General features: G+C 40.2%; 1 protein-coding gene across 1 annotated transcript in view; it reads left to right on the top strand.

Annotated features, from left to right (window-relative positions):
- MGA (MGA, MAX dimerization protein) overlaps positions 1-23373 on the top strand; it is a gene marked incomplete at its 5' end in the record, with an annotated part of 40824 nt that extends 17451 nt beyond the window's left edge. The window contains 11 exons of the mRNA XM_010081594.1: positions 954-1595; positions 2196-2495; positions 3618-5311; positions 13485-13609; positions 14947-14998; positions 16513-16695; positions 17426-17537; positions 18962-19216; positions 20281-20457; positions 20877-21029; positions 22061-23373. Of these exons, the coding sequence (XP_010079896.1) occupies positions 954-1595; positions 2196-2495; positions 3618-5311; positions 13485-13609; positions 14947-14998; positions 16513-16695; positions 17426-17537; positions 18962-19216; positions 20281-20457; positions 20877-21029; positions 22061-23373 (5006 nt within the window). The remainder of the gene's footprint in view (positions 1-953; positions 1596-2195; positions 2496-3617; positions 5312-13484; positions 13610-14946; positions 14999-16512; positions 16696-17425; positions 17538-18961; positions 19217-20280; positions 20458-20876; positions 21030-22060) is intronic.
- Between the last annotated feature and the right edge of the window lie 333 nt (positions 23374-23706).

The raw sequence follows: 23706 nt of genomic DNA, 5'->3' as shown, positions 1-23706 counted from the left end.
GATGTGAAGAAGCTTTGCAAGAGAAAAGGATGTTACCTGTGTCCTGGTGAAACTTCAATTTCTGATTGATTGTTTTGTTTCTTTCTGCCTGAATTTTCATTGCTACATAAATGGGTGTGTTATTTTTCTTGTCCTGTAATAAAACTTCTTGTATTGTGTGTTTATGCAATATTAAAGAGCTGTCTGCATTTCATTGATGAGTGAAGTGATTGTTGCATATATGAGTGAAGTTGTCAGCATATTCTGGGTTAACGATGCTGTATGCATAAATAACTGCAGTATTTAAGTTGGGTTTGCTCCGTAATCTCTATGCTGTTGGTACTTACCTGTAGGCATCTGGAGTGATGTAGATGCAGTATTCTGATCCCTTGGAGAGCAAGGGATGAGAGAAAGGATTTTCCCAATAGTGATTATTTTCTGTGGATTAAATTTGCCCCATCCAGCCCTCAGTTGCACAAATGTCACTGCAATGAGAAGGGGACATAGCGAATTTTCTCACCCTTCCCCTTCTTTCCCCCTGCTGTGTAAGATGTGGATACTAGTAGAAGGGGGATGAAAACCAAGAAGCAATGAAAAGATGATCGCACAAACTGTTACAGGAAGAATTTGAGGTTTAGAAAATAGTTTGAGCCCATTATTTCACTTAAGAGTTTGTTTTTGTGTGCTGTAATTAGAATTGTCTGTTGATTGTTTCACTATAAAGAGCAACCCCTCAAGACCTGATTCTTTTGTGTGGCCAGGAAGAAATTAAACAAAAAGCTATAGAAGTGGAATAAAGCGGATGTATTTCTAATACATCAGGCGTGTTGAGGACTGTCATAAAATTTTCAGTTTAATTACAAGGAACAAAGGAAGTGGAGGCTCAAATTAATGCTGACATTACAATTGTAGCACCTCATGAACGGCAAAGAGGAAATCTATTGAAATTTTGACCTTCGAGTTTTCATTTGCAGCTGTCCGACCCTCACCTGGTGGCGTGTTCACGCAGTTTGTGATGAACAAAGCTGGAGCTCTACAGCAGAAGGTTCCTGGAGCAATCGCACGCCAGCCTCTGTCAGGACCACTAAAGTTCAGTATCAAGCCTACACCAATAATGGTTGTCGCTCCCGTGGTTCCCTCAAGGCCATCTCCAGCTCAATGCACCGTCTCTTCTGGAGTCACCACTACAGCCACCACCACTTCAGTTACTGTGGAAAGTACCAGTGTGGTAACATCTGCTGTGACCTCTCCTAACCAAACAAGAGCTAATGAACCTGCCTGTTCTCCTCCCGCAACACCTGGAACAACTGCTCCTGGAACAGCTGCTCCTGGAGTCAACACCTGTACTACTCCCTCATCCACCACTCCTACAACCACTGTGAGCATAACAAAAGCAACAGGGATTGTTGCACCAATTGCAACCACATCATTCCCTAAAACTGTAGTAACAACGCTAAGTGTTACTTGTCCTGTTGTCACAACATCCACTTCTACAGTCGTAGTAACAACAACCGCAACAGCTACATCTGTGGTGACAACACCAACTTCCTCTGCTGGCTCTGTTCCAATTATACTGTCAGGAGTTAATTCAAGTCCTTCACTGAATCCAAAAAGAGGTAAGGCTTAGGTGCTTTGGGCTATTACTGCAAATGCTTCGTTTTTTTTGTTCTGCCTCCTTGGTAGCAGGAATACAGTCTGCAATTGTAGAATCCAATTTAAATATCAATTCACTTTCCTCACCCTTCTTTCCAAAAGGATGAGAAATGTAATCTCTTAAGTTGCTTGCTTTATTCCAGCCTGAGCCAGTAGAGCGGGGATAAAATATAGCTGGTCAGTGGCTGCTATGAAATGAGCTGGAAGTCTTGCATCATTTCTTGGCCCATAGAAATGTATAGCACAGTTACCACTGTGTCTGCTAGAATTTCATGGTCGGTATGGAGTCCAAGAAGTAGGTATGGAATTACTCTCTTGACGCTAACAGGGAAGTCTTCTGAGTCATGGCTGAGAAATGTGGATAGAACTGCATGAAAAAGGCTGGTCTGGCTTGGTTGGTCCTATGTGTGTTCTGTGAATAAAAAGATAAAAAAATGCTTTGAAACGAGTCTAAGGAGATCCACTTGTTTCCAAAATACTTGTGCTTGTTTTCATTAAGGATAATGCCTGATCTGTAGGCTGTTCCCTTAAGCTGACTTTTATATAATTTTTTAATGTTTCAGAAGATGCTGCTCCACAAGCTGTAAGTAAGACTCCCCAGAAGATGTCTCCTGGAGCAGAGAAACGTGTAGGACCCCGATTGTTGCTGATTCCAGTGCATCAGACATCTCCTGCTTTGAGACCGCTAAACAACACGCCTCTTGCTCAGAGGCAGAGGATGGTCCTTCAGCCTCTCAGGAGCCCTGGTGGTGTGAACCTGTTCAGACATCCTAATGGGCAGATAATTCAGCTTGTCCCTCTGCATCAGGTTCGAGCTGCAGGTGCCCAGCCCAGTGTTCAGCCAGTGATCTTCCGCAATCCAGGTACGAAGTCCAATGTTTCTTTCTTGACTGAGGTGTTACGCAGAAATTAACAATGTAATAGGTGTCTCTGCTTCTTTCCCCTGCTTGAAGTAATTAAGCAGAGTCTAATTTGGTTCTGCATGAGTAGTTGAAGAACATAGTGTGATTATTCAGATGTAATGCAACTTAAGTACCACATGTCTGCAGCACAGGAAGTGCAGTTCGTAGCTGAGTCACCAAAATTTGGGAGTTCTCTATAAGTAAGAGGACCTATGTTTGTGTGGCACAGGAGCCATGTCCATTGTACTGTCATAACTTAAAAGAAATTCTGTTAATCTGGTGATTGAAAAAGAATTGTTGGGAGATTCTCTTAAAAAGAATGAGCTGTGACCTGTGTCTCATTGGATGTGCTCCTCTGTTTTCGTTTGGTTTGCAGGTTTGTTAGGCTTTTATAGCAGATACTCAATTCAAATGTTATGCTAAAGTACAGGATTGCTGGGGTTTTTCCTCCTTCGAGTGTGAGAAGAAAAATAAGTTTGATTTTCAGCTATTTCTCTAGTGCATAGTTGAAGATAGGGTTGGATGAGTTAGAGATTTCAGGTATCTTAAAGAAAATAGGTAGAATGCTTGTTGAACATACTGTTGTACATATTTGTAAATAAAATGTATTTATAAACAAAGTGTACTTTAAATGTATCTTTACTTTCCAGTAGGATTTTTTGTCTCTTCTCCCTTCATAAAGAAGCATCTTGAGGAGGGGGAGGCGAAGTGATGTTGAAAAGAGAGAGGCAAGAGCAAGAACAGTAGATGACAAAACTTTGGGGAGGACAGAAAATAATTCTGTGCCTTAGCAATGCCATTTTTTATTAAAAAGCTTAATGCTATGATTTGCCATTAAATCTGTTAGTTTTAGGGTAGCCACCTTGTGTATTCTATTGGAGTGTTCCATATAAAAATTCAACAGTTTATTTGTCTTTCTGCAGTACCAGCTCTTTCACTGAGAAGCTGTGGTCAAATACCTGGTTACATTGTGATCCTTGAGAATGCTGGCTACTTCTAGTATGACATTAAATACTAAAAATAAAAGAAAGATTGCTTTGAGAAAGTATTAGAATATTAGTTGATATTTTGTTTTCCTCACAGGATCTGTTGTAGGAATTCGGTTGCCTGCACCTTCTAAGCCTCCCGAGTCACCTGTGTCTCCCACTTCCTCTGTGTCTTCCACTTCTCCTGCCACAAATTCAGCTGTACAAACTGCAGTACCCAAGTTATCCCCTACATCTAACGTAACCACACAAGCATCTTCTCTTCTTCCTTCAGTAACAAGTTTTGTGTCACAGGCAGGCACTCTGACTCTGAGGATCTCTCCTCCTGCTGCTAGCAGCGTGACAAATCAAACAGCCTCTGAGTCTAAAATAACCAGCAGCTCAGGTGGTCTGCCAGCTAGCACTGCCAATCTCATACCTTTACAATCTGGTAGTTTTGCTTTACTTCAGCTCCCAGGACAGAAGACTGTGCCAAACTCCATTCTTCACCATTTTGCATCTCTTCAGATGAAGAAGGATTACAGGAAAATATGCAAGAAAGAGGACGTGGGTGCTGCTCAGCAGAAGGAGAGTGGGAAGGCTTCACGCTCTGATGACATGGAAGTTACAGAGTCTGAGGTCACAGTGTCAGATAGGAAACAAGAAGAAAATGGTTTGTCAGTTAACCAGTCAAATAAGGTTGAAGAGTTAGCATCTGGCACAATCGCACCTGGTAGAAATTCCACTACATTAGAAATGGTGGAGAAGGACTCAAAGGTACTAGAGAGTTCTTGTGATGATAGCTCCTCTTCTCAGCATGATGTTTCCACAGATGTCATCTCATCTGACCATTCGTACATCAGTGAGAAGCCAAATGATGAGGAAGAAAAAGGATCCTCTGAGGAGAAGGAGAATTCCGTCAGTTCTGCAGCTTTAGTGGAGGCTGTTTCAACTAACTCTGAAACTGTTTGTGGATCATCAGATCAGTCTGTAGTTGCTCTTCTGGATAACGCATGTCCACAGGGTCTTGAGAATCGGGAGACTGCACAGTTGAAGAGCCCTGGGAAGGAACAAATACATGCTGAACGAGAAGAGAAACCAGTGAAAGACCAGGAAGGAGATGCACAGACACAGATGAAGGAGGTCAACAAGGCAAGTTCTGGGCAGTCACGGAGTCACCAAGAGCAAGATACACAGCTGGAGAACAGGAAGGAACAGAGAGGGACCAAACTGTCTCAGAACAAACAAGAATGCCAGCATGATGCTGTGCAGCCAGATAAGGAAAAGGAGTACAAGGTCTCTACAGAAGCTGAAAGCATAAGAGAGAAGAAAGGAACTAAGTCTGAAATCAGTTTTGCAAAAGAGCAGGAGAGTGCTTCAGGAGAAAAGCACACCATCAATACTGAGGAAGGCAAAGCAAGCATAGGTTGGCAGGAAGGCAGTAACAACAAACAAGATGATATTTTTGATTCTCAGGAGGAAATGAAAACGGGTGATGAGATTGTAACACATGTCAACAGTTCTTGGAGTAAAATATCGAGTATTGTACCTGCTTTAGAAAGTAAAAGTGAGGTGGATAACAAAGCCGATACATCTGAGAAAAGTGACTTCCTGACACCAGAACAGAGGGCACAGGAACCCAGGCATCACATGCCCACTGTTGATATAACTGCTGATGATATGGAAGAGGAAGAGGAGGAAGATGATGATGATGAGGATGAAGAGGATGAAAAAACTGATGATTCTGCTGATGAGATGCTGGATGGTGCTTCTGACTTCCCAAGTGAAGAGGAAGTAGATGTTGAAAAAGTGGTAAGCATTGAACGGTTTATTAAGGGTGCGTTTTTTTGGGTTTTTTGGTTTTTTTTCTTTTTTTTTTTTTTTTTTTTGGTAGATTGACCAGCTAACCTGTCACAACCTATGGACTTGAAAGACATGTATGATGTTTGTATTATGAAATTCTGTTTCTTCAGAAAATCTAGATTAAGGTTCTGAGTGAAAGTGTCTTTTATTTCTTCTTAGTTGCATGGTTTTTTTATAGGTAGCGTTGTAGTGGCCTTTTAGAAATTTTGTCTTGTTTTTCAGATGACAGGAGTATATTGAGCAAGCTGGAATAGAACCATTGCATGTTGTCTTCCTCCAGTATTTACTCAAACAGCTTGGTTCCTTATAATATGACTTACAAACCTAAAGTGTAGCAGCCAGTCTAGTATTTCTGTCATTTTAAGCTGTTTCCTTCTACTTAGTTTTTTTAGCCCTTAGTCAACATTTATTTCTGGAAGGACAGTTTGAATCTCTCCTTAAGTTCCTCTTGAAATTTAATAATAAGTTGTGTGTGAAAGCTTCCATATTTGATAGAAAACTAATTGCTCTGGAAATCACTGAATAAGGGTAAAACATAGTGGTTAGTATAGTTAGGATGTATTTAGATTTTAATGCTCGTGGAATTTCCATAAAATGTTACCCAAAAATTAAAAGAAAACCCACATGTAACTCCTTGATGTATTGTTTATTTATTAGCATGTTACTTAAGAAACAATGCATTGTTAATTAAAATTTATGAAATTGTGGTTTTGTGAGTCAGTCAAATGGACATAAGACATAAGGTAGCTGTTTCTTGGGATGAGATAAAAGTGGAAAGAGAAAGGTTAAACTAGAGAAGAATTGAAGAACAAACAATAGGAGAGATTATTTTAGTGTCTTAAGGAATTTGAAAGTGTATAGTTCTATTAACCCTTTTGTGTTAATGTAGTCCTCTTGTGGTTGAAAACTGAATTAGACTATGTGCAGAGAAACTCAAGTCAGTAACGCTGGCTTTTAGAGAATCTATTTAACTTCAGAAAACCAGACTCATCAGTTCATATTCTAGCTTGCTATTCTCAGGCAAGATAATAGCATCTCAGCTGCATGAAGGTGAGGAAACAGAAAGCAGATGTAATTTCTGGAAGTTCTTTCAAGCTGAAAACTGAGCTGTTGCTGTCTTGTCTTGACTTAAATGGTGACAGTTCAGTAACTCGTGTGTCCTTCAGTAGCTTCAGCAGAGTTATCATCAAGTTTTGAGAAACCCGGTTAATTCAAGCCTGGTGTCTGATAAACTTTCCAGACCAGCTAGTGTTAGGAATCTGTTGGTAAGCCAACAGGTAATATAATGTCTAGATCACAGAGTAGTCCGTTACCAGAGTTGATGTTTTAAAGATGTATTTTCTTTTGTCCTGCAAAAAGATGATGAAACTAAATTTAATTATCAGAGATTATAAGAAATGTTTGTTTTGGAAGAAGCTTACCATGCAGGTTTTGACTAGGATGGTTTGGTAAGCCGTGTAAAGATGTCTTCAGCACAAGCTCACACAAACATGGGTAAGCTAGCTTTGGTTCTAGAGCAGTAAAGCTGAAGAATGGGATCTTATAGGACTATAAAAACCTGTCTGGAATTTGGGTGAGTTCTATGTTCGTTAGTCTGTGCTGCCTGCAAGTTAAGTTAGCATGTCAATGCCTAATGGAGAATTCAGTTTTAAATCTAAATATGTAGGTCTCTGTTGTTTTTCACTGGGATGTACTCTTTTATCAGCATAGTACTTACAAGACAGGCTACACTGGTATTGTTTGTCAGACTGGATGAAGTCAGATCGTATAAACAGACTACTAGAGGACGTTTACCTGTTTCATTAAGCTAGTGGGAACATAGAAGCAAAGTGTGCATGCATGCCCCTTAATACTTTAGTGGAAATACTAATGACAGCTCTTTTGCTACTAGTTTGGAACATAGACTGGTTTTAGTTATGCAGGAAATTGCCATTAAAAAGCCCAGAAAACTCCAGTGAGAGTGAAGGTGATTGCCACTTACCTGTAGTAGCTGTTTCTTTTTTAGTACATTTCCCCACAGTAGTTGTCATTGCAGTAATTACTTCATTGTTCTTAATTTGGGATATTGATGCTCTTTAGATTACCTTCTTACCTTGTGCTAACTTTGTGTACTTGACTTAAGAGTCTCATAGACTCCTCCTCAACAAAAAGAGAGAAGCTTCCTGAAATGGTGTATTTGCCCTTTTGCATTTCCTACACGGAATTTCATCGAGAGAAGCTTAGGAGGGTTGATCGTCTTGGGTTTGGTAATATGAATAAAACCTTCTGAGAATATCTGTATAAGCAAACTATCCAATATCAGGACCTGTTGTCTGAACAAATTCGAGTGCGATGGTCTGGGATATGATGTCAAGCTCTTGATTTCCAAGGCACGATGATTTCACACCGAATTCCTGTTGAGAATGACTGGTTGACCTGGGTTAAGTCACAGACTGTGAATTGTTCACGAGTGCTTGTTGGCTTCAACCAAAACCATGCCAGGGGTTGTTCTAGTATCTTAATGCTACAGATAGAGTCCCATGGTCTTGTTTAACATACTAGTCTAAAAGTAGCTTCTGTGTCTGGCAAGTTGTTTTTATTTTAAATGTTGTTTAGATGTGTTTTTCAATAATTTTTCTGAGGTCAAGATGAAAATGATTAGAAGCTATTACAAATTATTATGACGTTATAGATTTAATAAAAAGTGCAAGTGACATATTTTGTGGACAGTATAAGTTCTGACAATCTCTTACATGTTCCGAGCTTTTGGTGCAGAGAGTGTGTCAAATCTGCAGACATCGTAGCATAGAAGGCAGATCCAGAAATGAGGCATTTGCTTGGGTAACCTCTAGCAGCATCCAACATTTGTTGTCATCAACCCCCCTCCTTTCTGAGCACTGTCACTGAGAACCCTCTGCCATCAAGCAATTTGCTCTTCAGAAACCAACAATGGAGATATAGGCTGCCAGGACAGACAGATAAAAGCAAGAGGAGATTGGTTAGAAACAGGTGCTGAAATGCAGAGAGGGAAAAGTGCTGACATTCCTGTAGCAACTTTGGAACTTGTGTTGTAGTGGGGAATTGCTCCTCTTGTTTCTCCATTCCTTAAGGTATTTTATTCTTACAAGCTCAAAGACGCTTAGAAGTTTTGTAACTACAGGACCTGTGGAAAGACTGATGCTAGAAACATAGGGCTTCTGCAAGTGTTTTACAAGTTTTGCACCCTGACAAGGAGTCATGCTAGGCCATGAATAGGGTCCAGCCTGTGGCGGGTTGGCAGTACTTATATAGGAATAGCTGTTCTTGTGGCAGAACTTCAGTGGACTTACTTCTGACAATCCTCACGATTGGCCTATTTTTCCTGTTGTTAGGAAGTCAGATGTAGAGAGGGAAGATTTACCATCCTGAAGCATTTTTCCCTTTGTTGTTAGATGTAAGAATGAAAAAAAAAAAAGTGTTTTTTGTTTTACATTTGTCCACATTCAGGATTTGTAAACTTAAAGAGGTGAAGTTCTTGGTGGGCAGTGGAGAGTTTTTACTTCTGTTTTTTTTCCCCTGTCTTTCATGAAAAAGATGCCACATCTCAGGTTTTGAATACCATTTTTCTAGTACAATAGCATGTAGAGACTTCCACCATGAGAACAGTTCTAGATGGGTAATTACTGTCAACCCTTTGGTTCACCCAGTGTAATTGTCAGTACTCAAAATCATTACCAGGATAATGTTTCTACAGCAAGCTAATTTCCTGGGGTTCCCCGCCCCCCCCCCCACTCTCTGGATTGTAGCATCTTTCAACCTGCCCTGTGTGTCCCCCTTGCATACAGTTTAATTATGGCCAAATGTAGTTTAGACAGGGTGGTCCTGCCCACTGAAGAAGAACAGTATGCATCTCTTGTATGTGGAGTCACAGCAATGATACTATATAAAATGGAAAAGCTAGAGAAAATGTCAGGAGGCGTCCAGCATCATAGAGGCTTTATGGATGACTCAGGAGCGCAGGCAAGAATCAGAAGTGCTCTGTGTGAAACAAAACACAACTATGTTGTCATAAAATGTGACCTGTTAAAATTACGTAACCCTGTACCTCTTGCATATGTAAAATTTTCAACGTAATGGCATGTATCTATTCAGTAGTTATACAATTTAAATAGTGTTTTTGTTCAAATAATTTCTACTGAGCCATTTTTTTTTCCTCTCACTTTATGATGCTTCTCCTTGTCTCATCGGGCCCAGGGGAGGATTAAAAAAAGGCTCTGGAGGCAGCTATGCTACATGTTTGCCTCACTTGTAGCTCAACGTAAGGTCTGTGTCTGGGGAGATGGTGTAATTTTGATATCTTCCAACTTTTCTTTTGCTTTCCCTTCCCTCCACTCTTAACCAGTTAGTAGACTTCCAATTTCAGATTCAAGCTTATGTGCTTCTCCTTAGTTGAGGAATTCTTGGAATTTCAGCACTCTGGGTCCTCTAGTACATCTTCTACTTCACTCTGTGAACCCTGGCGTAGCAATTAACAACTTCTAGAGAATTTTGAAATCTTCAGTTGTGTTTTTCATTTTTCTGCCTTTCTGTGACCTTGTGCAAATGGGTGAGTCTCTGCTTTTCAATGGGGAAGCTACAGAACTGACATAAAGGCAACATGGATGCACCTGTTGTCTTAAGAACAAAATGACTTGATAAAAACAATGCATCCCAGAAGTTGCTCCTGTTAAAACTGGGTCTTGACAAAGCCTGTAACAAGTAAAGCAAGTGCGAGGAGTTCTTGAAAAATTTCTGGCTGTTTACGTAAGTGATTTTCTTCAAGTGAGATTTTATATAGTAGAACTTAAGGTCTGAAGTTCTGTAAACATACAGAGCCACTTGAGAGACATGAAACAAAACTGCGTACTGTTCACAGTGTTTGAAAGTTGTTGAAATACCTATGCTGAAATGCAATGTAGCCTTAACTCTTGTCACAATTTCAGTAGCCCCTGCATATGTGTTCTGGATCTAGACTGCAAGCAGTATTTGGTTGGACCTCAGCCGAGGTCCCAGGTACGTGGCGTCTCCTGATTTTCATTCTCCTGCTGTCTTGGGGAGCAGTGGGGACGTGTAGGTTCTGAGCAGCCTGTGAAGCTCAAAGTGATGCACGACTTCCTTGGTAAAGACAGTTCATTTTCTCTGTGCTCTACCGGGTCCCACTAGACTGCAAGCAGTATTTGGTTGGACCTCAGCCGAGGTCCCAGGTACGTGGCGTCTCCTGATTTTCATTCTCCTGCTGTCTTGGGGAGCAGTGGGGACGTGTAGGTTCTGAGCAGCCTGTGAAGCTCAAAGTGATGCACTACTTCCTTGGTAAAGACATTTTCTCTGTGCTCTATCGGGTCCCAGTGCTAATGAGTCCTGCTTTGTGGGAGAATATTTACAAGATGGAGCAAATAAGGATTTTGCGGGCTTTCATGCAGAGAGAAACAGTACTTCCTTGTGGTCCTCCCAGTGCCAGCTAACATACTTTCAAAGTCAGAATTTGTTTTACCTCCATGCTGCTCTTTATACTCATAACAAGAACTGTCATGGCATAACACAGATTCATAGCTGCTTTGAAGGAAACCTGCAAGAAACCCCAGAAGTTAATAGTAGCAGAATAACTTATTTGTCTCCTTTGCAAATACAGAACTCACCAGAGATCAGAGCTGCTTTCCTGGGCAGAGAAGAATGGTGTCCTTAAAGTTGGCACACGTTAAAAATACCTTTGAAAGAAAAAGGGAGATTGTTCTCCAAGGCTAGTAATTTCTCATCTGAGGTTACTCTCCTGGCTCTTCTTTCTTTATCAAAAGACACGACGTTTTACAAGCAGATAGATAGTAGGTAACATGGGAGTGTGCATAGTAGATAACATGGGAATGTGCATAGCAGCTTGTAGAAGTAAGGATGCTTTTCTGTTCAAATCTAGCAGCTATAGCTGATAACCTGAGCATCACTTTTCTTTGTTGCAGCAGTAATATCTCGATACTTCCATAGTACAGGAAGAGGTGTCAGCTTCTCTGCAAGTGAGTAGTTTAGAAGTTTATACCTCTTCCTACACAAAATCTATACTACCAACACTTTGGAGGAACCCTCCTGACACGAATAGAAGGTGATGGAAGGCTTGGGAATATTTGAGAGTTGTTTTATGGGGAAGATGCTGCATGGTTTCATTCTTGTTAAAAGACTGGAAGATTCTACAGGAAGTATTGCATATGTGTGTGCAGACACTAAGATATACGTACTATGTACACACGCACTATTTTATATATATGAAAAAGGGCATATTTATACATATATATGCACATACAGTTAATATATACTTTAGTAAAGGCTACAATGCTACTAAGTGTATATTGCTGTACTTTACAAAGGTTTTGTCCCCAGCGTGGCCTTCGGTAAAGGAGGGTAAAGTTGCTTCATTTTTCATATTGATTCTGCTTTTGGTTTTCTATAGCCTCAGTCACACAGCCATGGAAGATGATGTATTACAGGTTTAAAAATATACTGATAATTTTTTCTGGCAGCATGATTCACAGTGGTGGTCACTGTAGTGTCAGTAACTAAGGTGGCAATTTTTATGTTGTTTGTTGAATTTCAGATTGCCCTGCTGTGTAGTTGTGGGTTTCAGGGCTGTGTTTTTCCTCGGTTTTTTTTTTTCCTGGTTTAGAAAAGGTTGTGTCTAGTCAGTATGCAGAAGCCAAATACTGTATCAAACGTTAGGTTATTGGAGATCCTGCTTCTCTGTCCAAAAGGGAATTACCAGCTAAGATTTACTGTCTGGACATAAATTGAGTCCCTTTAATATAGCTGCAAATTTCACAGATGTAAATTTCATGACAGGTGATAGGAAATGTGCATCCTTAACCACTTCAGTTATGCTTGTGTGGCAGTTTTGGCTGCCCTTACTTGTTTTTGTTACAGTGCTGTATATAGCCTAGTCTGTTGTCAGCTGAACAAGTGCAACACTTTCTCCTTTCTAATCAGAGTTCCTTAAAATGGCAGTGTGAGTTGCAGATAACTTTAAATAATCAATACCATGGAAAGCAGTTATTAGAGGCTACTTACTGATCCAGTATTGCACATTGCTTTTTTTTTTTTTTTTTTTTTTTCCCTCCTGGTCTGCATTTAGTGGTTTTTGTGATTAACTGCATCATTTTCAGGTAAGTATTCAGTTCAGAGAAGAAGGAGATTGCAGCTTCTCAAAAAGAAAGAAAATAAGGCAAAGAGAAGGAAGGAATGACAGAAGAGAAGAACAGGAAGAAGACAGGATTGGGTTGGTTCAGGGAGGTGGGTGAAATAGAGTACAGGACGGAAGTATAATTACATTTTCTTAAGGAGGAGAAAGAGTTCTGCATGTAAGCAGACAAGAGATTATGACATTAAAAACTTAAAACTGTAATACAAAAAATTGTTTGAATAAGGCTTTTTTTGTTTAAGGGGGGGATCACCTGGTACTACAAATAGCAACAAGATTGATATTTAACTCTTGTAGTTGCTGCAGCACTGCAGTTGTTCTCTGTCTGTCTTCACAGATGGTAACAAGTTTTCTTGGTCAGGCAAGCATGGAGAAAAAGTACTTTTCAGAATATCGTAAATATTTGAAATAATTATTGGGTAGCATGTTGGAAAGAGACAAAATCATACTCTTCATGTAAGCAGTTTGCTGTATGACCCAAAGAAGCCTGGTTGCGTGATGTTCTGACTGTTGCTATCTCAGGTATGAGAGGCCGTTACCAAAGTGATGACTATCTCAACTTGTGTCCAAAAAAATGTTAGTTAATAAGAGTCTACAGTAGTAGGTTGTAAAGGCAGTTTAACCTTATTTAAAAATAGAGGTAGGAAAGCTCTGCCCTGTGAGAGCTTTTTGTCTCACCCATAGTAAAAGCATAAATGACAGAGATGGGTTTTACCCTTACCAAAATTCATTTTGCAGAGTTGCTAGTGGGCAGAATTCCTAGAGGTGACAGTTAAAATAACCACCTGCTTAGCACTGTTTATTGGACAGTGTAGCTGGAGATGTTGATTCTTTAATGGTTCGTAATGTTATAATGTGATCTCTTTTGAGACTGAAGTGAAACTGTTTTGGCCTGAGCTCTTGCTAAGTAGATACTCATTTTAAAAAACAAAACAAAAACTGTTCCAGGATGCGTGTGAATACAGTGAGGATGACGAGCAGGTGGACATTGAGACCGTGGAGGAGCTTTCAGAGAAGATTAACATTGCCCGTCTGAAGGCCACAGCTGCTAATATCCGACCTTCCAAACAGAAGTAAGCATCCTTGGAGAGCACTACAGTTTTGTATTTTATTGATGAGCTGGCGTTGAATGAACCCATTAAACAACGGGTTTAATGTGATGGTAAGATAAAGCAAGGCTTGTGTCAGGTCTTCCTGAGCACTGGTGCTTCCCAGTGTCTGTGAGAATGGGGCTGTCAGAACTAAAAGCAGATTTGAGGTATCTTTGCCTTTTTTTTTTTCCTCCCCCCCTCCCCTCTTTAATTAGTTTATGGGGATGTTTATCTTGTAATGTAAAACTGTTATGAGTGAATCGCCTCCCTTCCTGGAAACTGAATATGAGCAGGTCATCTTTGTTTTAAATTTGATTTTGCAAGCTTTGTTTATTCTTAGGCAAGAGCAGTCATTGGCTTAATCCCTGATCCTGTAAATGAAAGCTTTGTCTTTGGGACTATTGCCCCAGCAAAGAAAGTATTTTCTTATCTACATTGTAGTCTGACATGGTTGGATAGCTTGGCTTTTTTTGTTGTTCTGTTTTTTGTTTGTTTTGTTATTGTTGCGGCCCTTGCATTTATAGTGACAAAATACAAAGTAAAAACATGGTTTACTTAAGGCATGTAAAGATGGTCATGGCTATTTCTCAGTTGCACCAAACAAAAGAATGGGGAATGTTGCATCCTTAGTTCTTTTGGTTTGAAGAATTTTGTAGAAACTTTGAAAAAATCTGGTTTATGAGATAATATACCTCCCAGATAGTTCCTGTTTTTTTTTTCTTCCAAAGATACAGCTCAACTTTTGTCCTTAGATGGTGACTTTGCTTTAAATCATTAAGATCTTTCAGTGAGAGAGAAAAACAGATGTCATGTTTTGTAAAAAATTTCTTTCATATGTGTATTGTTCTTTTTTCTTACAGCTCCTGAGATATGAGGAAGCTGTTATTATAGATTAGGACAGTAATAAATGTGAGGATTTTGGGTGTTCCTGTTGGGGGAGGGATTGCTCTGCTATCAATATTGAATCTGTGTTTTTTGAAAAAAGAGATAAAATGTAATTTTTAAAAAAAGTACTTTCTGCAGCTAACAGTCACAGGCTGAATTTATTCTTTGGCATATAGTGAAATAGTTTGTGTTTTGCACTGTGGGATAATTCTACAGCTTTCAGAATAGCTCAATTTTTTCCAGGGTGATGGCATTGGAGATAGAGTTCACATTCTTGAGAAAGCTCAACAATATTCTGCTTTCATGTAGTTATACAAGGAAGAGTTAATTTCAAGGCATAAAGATGAGGAATTCTAGGCTGTTGGAATGTAGTTAATAAGGACAGAGTGCATGAGATGAGTAGCGTTGGGAAAATCTTTTTACCTTTCTTCCAGATACCATGCTCGTAATTCTTCGGATGAAAAATTATCAGAAAAACCTACGAAGGTATATGTTTGCTCTCCTCTTTCCTTTTGGTATCACACGTCCATTGTAAAGATAAACTTTTCATCTCAAGTGCAACTCTTAATGTGATTTATCTACTTTTCATACATTTATGAATAAATACAAGAAACCAAATGAGTATATGGGGGGAAGGGACTCAGTCCAAATCTCATTAAAGAAAAAGGACTGGTACTGGCATCAGTGGGTTTCAGCTTTATGTACAGGAGGAATATCTGCCTTTTATTTATTAGTACATTTGCTTAGGTTTTGTATGCTTGGCATAAATAATTTTTACAGCACGCGTAAAATATTGAATAAACAACTGGGAAATGTTTTAATATGTTGAAGAAGTCAGTATGTAGGATTATATAGGCACAGCACTGGGCAAAGGATTTGTGAAAACAATAGTTTAAATAATATGTATTTAGGCAAGTGAAAGATAATGCAGAATCCTTTCAAACCAAAACTCATTGCAATCCTTGTGAAGCTTATGCTGTATTTTAGGGTGGCTTTGAAGCCAGTTTCACTAACTGTCCATGATCACTACCTCTGATGTACTTGATGTCAGGTCTAGAGCTACCTGCTGGGGTGGGGCAGGTCTTTGGGGTGGGGTGCGAGCCTGGTGCATGTCTCATACATTAGAGCAGACTGGTAGGTATGCTTCTGAGATGGAGATGGGTTCCAGGATGCTCTGCCTGCCTCGCCTTCTCCATGTGTTCTTCCCTCTGCATTTGAAGTTACCACATCTGATCAGTTACCCCGCTAGTTCATGGGGGTTTGGAGCAGACCTAAAATGATGTAAAAAACGTTCTAATACTACTTTTTAAGTGTTACTTAATAATGAAATTAATAGGATAATTGTACAAAACCTGTAAGAGTAATGATGAAATAGCAAACCTTCAAATCTGTAGAGATTAGTAATACTGCTTATTGCCTGTCAACGTGTTTGGAAACTTAAGCAAATTCAAATTCAGAGCCTGTCTTTGACACTTTCTGTTTCTTGTTAGATGTCTGGGGTGGTAAGTTTTAATACTGTCTTTGACGTTCTTAACCTGCAGTGTCTCTTGGCCCCAACCTGTATGTACCCATGAAACAAAACAGAAATCAAACTAGTTTAACTTCAGGGAAAAATTCAAGCATCCTACATTTGATGTGATTGGTTCATTCATTGGTAGGCTTTTTTGACAAGCAAACAACAAAAAAAGTTGGCTAAAACGTGTTTTTGCTGTAATCCCGTATTGCTAAAAATGAAAGCTTATGAATAGAAGGGACTGCTCATGATCTTTTTGTTTAGGGCTGATGTGATTATGTTGGTTACTTCTCATGGGTGAGCGTTTCATGCTTATTGCCTGTGCTTGTGCCACTGAACTTTCATGAAGACATAATAGCAGAATAGCATGACATGAAATCTTCAGGTATCTGTAGAAACCTTGTAAATCAGGCATGCCTTTGAACGTTATTTGCCATTACATTATCTTTTTTATTTAAACTGGTCCGTATGGTTACTTCTTCGGCAGAAACCTCAATTCTGGAGCAGAAGGCTGAAGACGGAGGCAGAAGCCTTTGCTCATTACCGTCAGACGCACACAGCAAATGAACGCCGGCGACGTAATGAAATAAGAGATCTCTTTGAAAAGTTGAAGAGAACTCTGGGGTTACACAACCTTCCCAAGGTCTCCAAATGCTACATTCTCAAGCAAGTAAGTACTTTGAAGCCTAAGTGAGGAGGAGAATAATCTGATCTGGACAGCGTAACAAAGCTAGTATGAACTCTTTGAGTGAGTCGCAGTGACACTGTGAATAGAGAACTTCTGTCACCTTTACAGGACTCTCTAGAATAAAACAGTATCTTAAAGAATCTGTATTCCTAAAAGCTTAATCTTAATGACGCAGTTGCGTGTTTTCAGGTTAGCCCTCTCCTTGCTGTATTCTTTGTGAATCTAACCATGGAAGGGTATGTCTTAATTCCTTGGTGATTTACTGTGTACATCAGGCAATTCTGAAATACACTGAAGACTTACTTTTTTTAGTGCAGAAGATAGCATTTAATTAAGTATTATACTGACATTAAAAAGTTAATTGTAAAGATGTAAATGACAGGAAACAAAATGTAAGTTGTAGATACATAATTATGCTTATCAGCTATACCTTTAAATTATGGGATAAGAGTTGTTTTTTTTCCTTAAAGTAGCTGAACTTTGGCAGAAGGACAAACAAGACGTTTATCACTTTTCAGCTTGCTTTTAGGGAAAGCTGGCATTAAATAGTACTTCACAAGCTTTCTCTGAGTCCTGGTTTCTCAAGATGGTGAAAATGTCTAAACAAATTTTGGTTTCTGGGAAGGAAAATTATTTTATGATTTTTGTTTTTCAATGTTTTATTATCTTGTGTGTCATTGGCTTGTGTGTCAATTCCCTGACACTTTTGTAGGCGTATGAAGAAATCCAAGGATTAACTGATCAGGCAGATAAACTTATTGGGCAGAAGAACTTACTGACACGCAGACAGGATGTTTTGATTCGAAAAGTATCCACGCTTTCAGGTGAGACTGTTGTTGGATACAGACTAGCTGGAATAATGAAAGAAAAGGTTTTTAAGAGTTGAGAGTGAGTGGAGTAATCCTCTGTGGATCTGGGTGAGTCATTAGTTCATGTAAAATTTAGACTCTTGATGCCAAACAAAGGCCTGCTAAGCTCTGACTCAGGGATATACTCATCACGCTGATAAGAACTGCTTTTATTTTCCTTTCTGCCTAAAGGAAGCATAGAAGGATCTCTGTGCTGCAAGCCACAGGCTTGGGTTGCTGTGCATTGGGTCTACTTTGAGGTGGGGTGGGAGTCATTCTGTCATTGATCACTTCCTGAAAGAGCTTTTCTGCTCAGTGCTTCACAGGTATACACAGCTGTCTTTGGTCAGTACCAAAACCTCTGACTCTTGGTAACTGTGAAAATAACTATCCTTGTACTGCTCTTCTGAGAACTAGTGCTAGTAGCGTCTAGAAGAGGGCAGCTCTCCCTGTAGAACAAAATTGCAGCATAATCTGAGGTGCAATTCAGCTTACTGTCTGGGAATAAAAACAGGAGACTACCTGTAAAGTAGAAAGATACTTAAATCTTGTGTATTTATGTGAATCAGTTCATGTTGTATTTGAGGTACTTGCTTAAAAAAAAAAAAAAGTAAAAAGTGTTTTAGTTAACCCTCATCTTAATCCAGAAATGTATGATAGGGCTTTTGGGCAGGGAATGAAAGCAAATAACTTCTCAAAGTAGTTTTCTGATCTTTTGCATTCCTAGTAAAGTACCTCAAAATTGATGAGGAATAAATCCTCTCTTAGGAGGGTTAGTTAAATACAGACTTAATTAAGATAGACTATGATGTCAGAACATAAATACTAAGCAGGGAACAAGCCAGTATAGTTATTTCAACTTTCATCGTATTAAATTGTGTGCATCTGCAGAGAACAAATTAGTTATAAAAATCTTTGTGTTCAAGGTTACAGTTTTCAAGTCAATGGTAAACTGTATATGAGTTCACCTCTGAATGTTGTTTGAGTAATAGGGTCCATTAGTCCAAGAAATTTCATACCAGGTAAAGGTAACATTTTGTCCTGTAGTCATACATTCATCATTAGGAGAGATGTGAGGGTTTTTCCACAGCTGTGGATATTTTTAAATGGTACTTGTTCAGCAAGAGCTAGTGCTTGTCCAAGCTGATTTCTCATCGTCAAAGTTGCAGATAAATTCTAAAATCTATGGATGTTTCTAGAGGAAGAAAAAAACTGTACAATAAATAGGTAATTGCTTCCCTCTGTTACAAAGTTTGCTATTTACTTGGTGATGGTCATCGTTATCTGTTGTAAAGTAGTTGAATGGTGTCAACTGAACAGATTTTTAGTTCTGTATTCAGCAATTTAGTTTTGGAAAGAGAGTTTGAAGATAGGTTGACTCTTTGATAATTTTTCTGTAGGGAAGACAGAAGAGGTTGTCCTGAAGAAGCTAGAATATATTTGTGCCAAACAAAAAGCAATAGAAGCACAAAAAAAGAAGAAACAAACTGAGCCAGAGCAATCTGTTGTGACCTCAACTGCTAACACACAGAAAGATGGATCATCTGCCCGTTCCAGAGAGGTGCCTGCTCCCCCCAGAGAGCTGGTCCAAATGCCTATGACAAATAGAAGAGGCAAGCCATTGATACTCGCCAGAAAAGGAGGCCGTGCCACAGGTGGGCTAAAAGCGATGCATGTTTCACGTAAAGGTGAGATAAATATGGAAGCAGCACGCTATTGGTGGGCAGAATGCTAGCCTGCTTCTGCAGATGACTTCTTTCTTGAAGCAGAATTGAGAGTAGGACCAGGAAGTGTCCATCCAGTAGTTGTGGAAACCATGTGTTTGTAGTAAGGATGAGACCAGCACTACTGAGGTCTTCAGGTGAACATGACTTTTGAGTTGCAGAAGGATGGGAAGAAAGTTACTGTTAAGTGACCCTTTGGTCACTTTTGGTTTCACTGCAATCCTGCAGTAATTTGAGAGTCAAATTGCTGACTCAAAACCTGAAGCACAACCCCAGAGTACTGGAGGTGCTAGAATAGATTCAGTTTTTGAAATAGCCCTCCCCAAACAAGCTAGCTTTCAAAGTGGTAAAAGACTTGCTCTGAAATTAAATGACAGAATTGTCAGATGCTCCAGGATGGTTTTGGAGCTGAGAACTTGTGGAAAAGTATTTGGTGCTTATGGAGACTTTCGCACCACAGACATGGGAACAAAGGAATGTCAGAAGTCCAAACTTTCATGGTAGTACCACTATAATACTCTGTAAGGATCTGGTGATGTTTCTTATTTTGGCAATAACAAATAAACTTGAAGTGGTCTTGGGCTTTTACAAACAACCAATCATTCTGGTTTGCCAAGCCTAATTTTTGTCCAGTCCTGGGGAAGTCTGCCATCACAATTTGGATGTGGTGAAAAAACTGCCTTTCTTTCTTTGGACTGAATAGGTTCCGCTTGTAATTTTGGCAAGACTGCTCTGATGTTTGATCAGGATGCAGCTCTGGAGAGTTAGGATTATGTTACACTGCATGAAGAGATAGTACAGACTGACTGGCTCCAGCTGCGTAGGTTTGGTTCCTGGAGCGTGCATAACTTCTGCAGCAGCTTTCTCATCTAGGGCTTGTAAACCTTTGAGCTGGAGTTCTTCCACAACTGTACTTAACGCTGGATCATAGGGTATTATTTGCCATCAAGGATGCCGTGCCAGAATAAATGACTGATTTACATACTTCTTTCCAGAGGACACCTCATCCTCTCTTACACTGACTGCTGCAAGCCTGGTGATGACTCCGCAGGGGCAGGTACTTACACTGAAGAGCCCACTGGTACCAGGGCCAGTGGCAACTGTCCCTTCTACACTATTGCAAGCTGAATTAAAGCCTCGACCTGTCAATACTACCGTGACAGCACAGCCAGGTATGATCATGTGAGAACATGTTAATGAAAATCAGTGTAATGGTCTTCATAGATGTGCACAGTAACATAGTAACTTGTTACTTAATTTTTGCTTTCGTTTTTCGGGTTTTTTTTACAACTGAACTGATTGAGGTAGAACCTGACTCTGATAAGTGAGATTTGATGTAATTAACTCAAACTATCAGTTTATCAACAGGTAAGTAAAGTCTGTTACATTTTCGCTATTCCCAAATTAGGGAAGCATAGGGAAGATTTCTTAATCACCTAACCAATCTATGTTTCTATTTTTCACCACTTTCAGATGGTATTACAGTTTAAAGTCTTGCCTAGAAGTGCGAAGCTCTTATTTTCCAGGCTTAACTGAGTATCTGAAAGGTTCTTGTTTCTACCTCACCCCCCTTCCCCTTTTTTTGGATAAGGTGTTGCTTCTGTGATGATTCAGCTGCCGGGATCAACAGTTCCTGTCCAAGTACAAGGAATCCTTACTAACTCTACCATTCCTATTACACTGTCAACCGTTGCTGGAAACCCAGGGCCCTCAACAGTAATATCAGCTTTGCAGCCCTGTTCAGGTAGGTTCTTTGGTTTTTATGGATCTTTCTGCTTGCATGCAGGGAACATTACCCTTGCAAAAATGAAGGTAAATTGTTTTCTCACTAGGAAGTAATGCTAGGTATTATTGTCTGGGTATTCAAAGAAAATCACTATTAAATGTTTTGAACAGTTTAGAGGGGCCTCTAGGGGATTATATTATAGATGAGAGCTTTTTAACTTTCCTTCATCTCACTGAGCCCCCTTGCCCTCAGCAAAATAAGAATAAGTGGGACTGGAATGTGTCTGTGGTGTAATGCATCCTGCTGGGAAAGCTGCAGTGCGAAGCGGTGGTGGGGCTGTTGAAAAATCTTTGCCTGTTACATCCAGGCTCTTGCTCAGGCACAACCCCTTCCCATACCCTGCCAGCTCTGCTGCCTGTTGGAGAGATGTTTTTCAAGACTTAGTCTGGTACATGGGTCTAGGCGTGGGGTGGTTTCCTGCCAAGAGTGTCCTGCTTGCTGTCTGTTGTGTTAAAAGGAAGCCACTTCTACTTCATTGTAGTAATTTGGTCACAATGAAAAAGGAAAGTTCACTTCAGATTTGGGGCTGGGAAAAACCTGAGTGGTATAAAATAGGAAAGTGGTTGGAGGCAAAAAGTAAGTAATCATGTAGTCACTGAAATGCCTCTGTAGTATTGTGCACAAAACCAGTATTGCAAAATAAGGTAAAGCATGAAAAACCAGTAACAGAGAAAATCGTCATTCTGTTTACCTTGTGCGTGACCATCAGAGTTGTAAATACTTCAGTTACTTGTGTTTGTGCCAGCCTGTTGAAGGAAGAGACTGGGCAGGTGGTTCTGGGATAATAGATGGGCTTGCTCTTCTTTTCCAAGTTGAAAGTTAAGCTATTAGTGTTTCAAGGGTTCACTTGAGCAAAACTGCATAAACAGTCTAAATTGTGAATAGCAACTTACTTGAGGAAGACCTGAAAGTGAGCAAATATATTTAATTAGGAATTATCTTGCAGTTAGCATGGATCCTGATGGATGCTGCTTTGTTTGGTTTTGCAGAAAGTGAAGATTCATTCATGATGCCAAAGATTGTTAATGTAACGTCACTGGCTACTGAGGGAAGCATGGATTCAAACCCAAAGAGAAACAAAAATTCCAATAAAACAACAGCTGCAGGTACTCAGGCTTCTGAGAAATCCTTGGTTGTAGCACCCCTTGAAAGTAGGAAGAGTGACAGCATCCTTTCGGAAGAAAAAGCCAAACCATGTCCTGGAGACAGTCGTGGAGACGGAAGAAATACCACAGGTCCCACAAAAGTTTTCTTTGAGAATAAAGATGGCTTTCCACAGCCCCGGAACGTATCATGTACAAAGGAACCTCCAGAGTCCTTGAGCAAAAAGCTCTGCATTGGCGAGTTTGTAGGAAGCCAAGCCAGGAGGAAAGATGGCGATCCCGGAGGGGAAAGATTAAAATCTAAAGAATTGCCATTCCGCAAGCTGCAGATCAAAGATTCCAGGATAGAAATGGAGTTGAGGAAAGTAGCATCTGCGATGGAGGAAGCAGACCTGGATGCAAGTGAGTTACTGAGCAGCATCGAGGAGAGTGATGACACCGATGAAACCCTCACTTCACTGCTCAATGAGATTGCCTTCCTCAATCAGCAGCTGAACGATGATGCTTCACCTATGTCAGAACTGCCCAGCGCTCTGAACTCTGATTTCTCTCAGGAAGATGCAGATGCTCGTCGAGGAACAGCCAGTGATCTCAGCAGTGCAGATGGGTCTTCCTTCCAGTTTGGCCACCTGGGAAGCAGTTTTAAAATACCTTTAAAATACCTTTCTGAAGTTACAGAGGGCAGTGGCTCCATAAGCCCTCTTCTGCTGCACCTGGAAGATGATGACCTTCCTGATGGGGACAAGAACTCTGCAGAGCCTTCATCTGAAGCAGATGTTTTAAAGATAGTAATAGGTGCTGAAACGAAGGATCCACTTCCCAATCTGCCTGTAACCAGTGGTGGGAATGGCAAAACCGTAACAACCTCGGCAGAGACCACTAACGTGTCTCCACCGGTTTTGCAGATGAAAACTAATCCAGAAGCTAGCAATGCTGACACTTTGTGGAGGCCCATGCCCAAGCTGGCACCACTTGGCTTAAAAGTGGCAAGTCTGCCAGCGGACTCAGAAGGGCAGGGTAATAAAGTGATGCCCTTACTGGCACCTATAGTTGCAAAACTGGCACCCAGTGGGGTAAAAACTTCATCACCTGCAACTGGTCAAGAAGGACAGGATAACAAAGTGATGCCCATGTTAGCGCCCATCGTTACGAAATTGAGTACTACTGGGACCTTGCCTTCAAATGCAGCGGGCAAATAAATGTGTATTTTTTTTTATTGGAGAGTGGAATGGAGATCTGGAGCAGTGTGAACTACTGGTGGAGTTTGGCAACCTCCGTTGTCTGCAACACTTGTTTTCTGTATGCCATCAGCACTCTGCCCATTTGAGGGCAGGTCCCAAATTGAGAAATAAGTGCTATGAAACTTTAAGCATGTTGACATATTTTTACCTCACTGGTATTCTGGATGTTCTCCTTCCCCTTCACAAAACAAGGAAAATGATCTATAACCATTGCTGGGCACATGGTATCCTTCCAAAATCGGGTCCTTCACAGAAATAGTTTGTCAAAGGACTGAGAAACTTGGGCTATTG

The sequence above is a fragment of the Pterocles gutturalis genome, unplaced genomic scaffold (assembly GCF_000699245.1).
Source record: "Pterocles gutturalis isolate BGI_N339 unplaced genomic scaffold, ASM69924v1 scaffold20301, whole genome shotgun sequence".
Classification (NCBI taxonomy): Eukaryota; Metazoa; Chordata; class Aves; order Pterocliformes; family Pteroclidae; genus Pterocles; species Pterocles gutturalis.
This window is presented reverse-complemented; position numbering and strand designations above follow the sequence as displayed.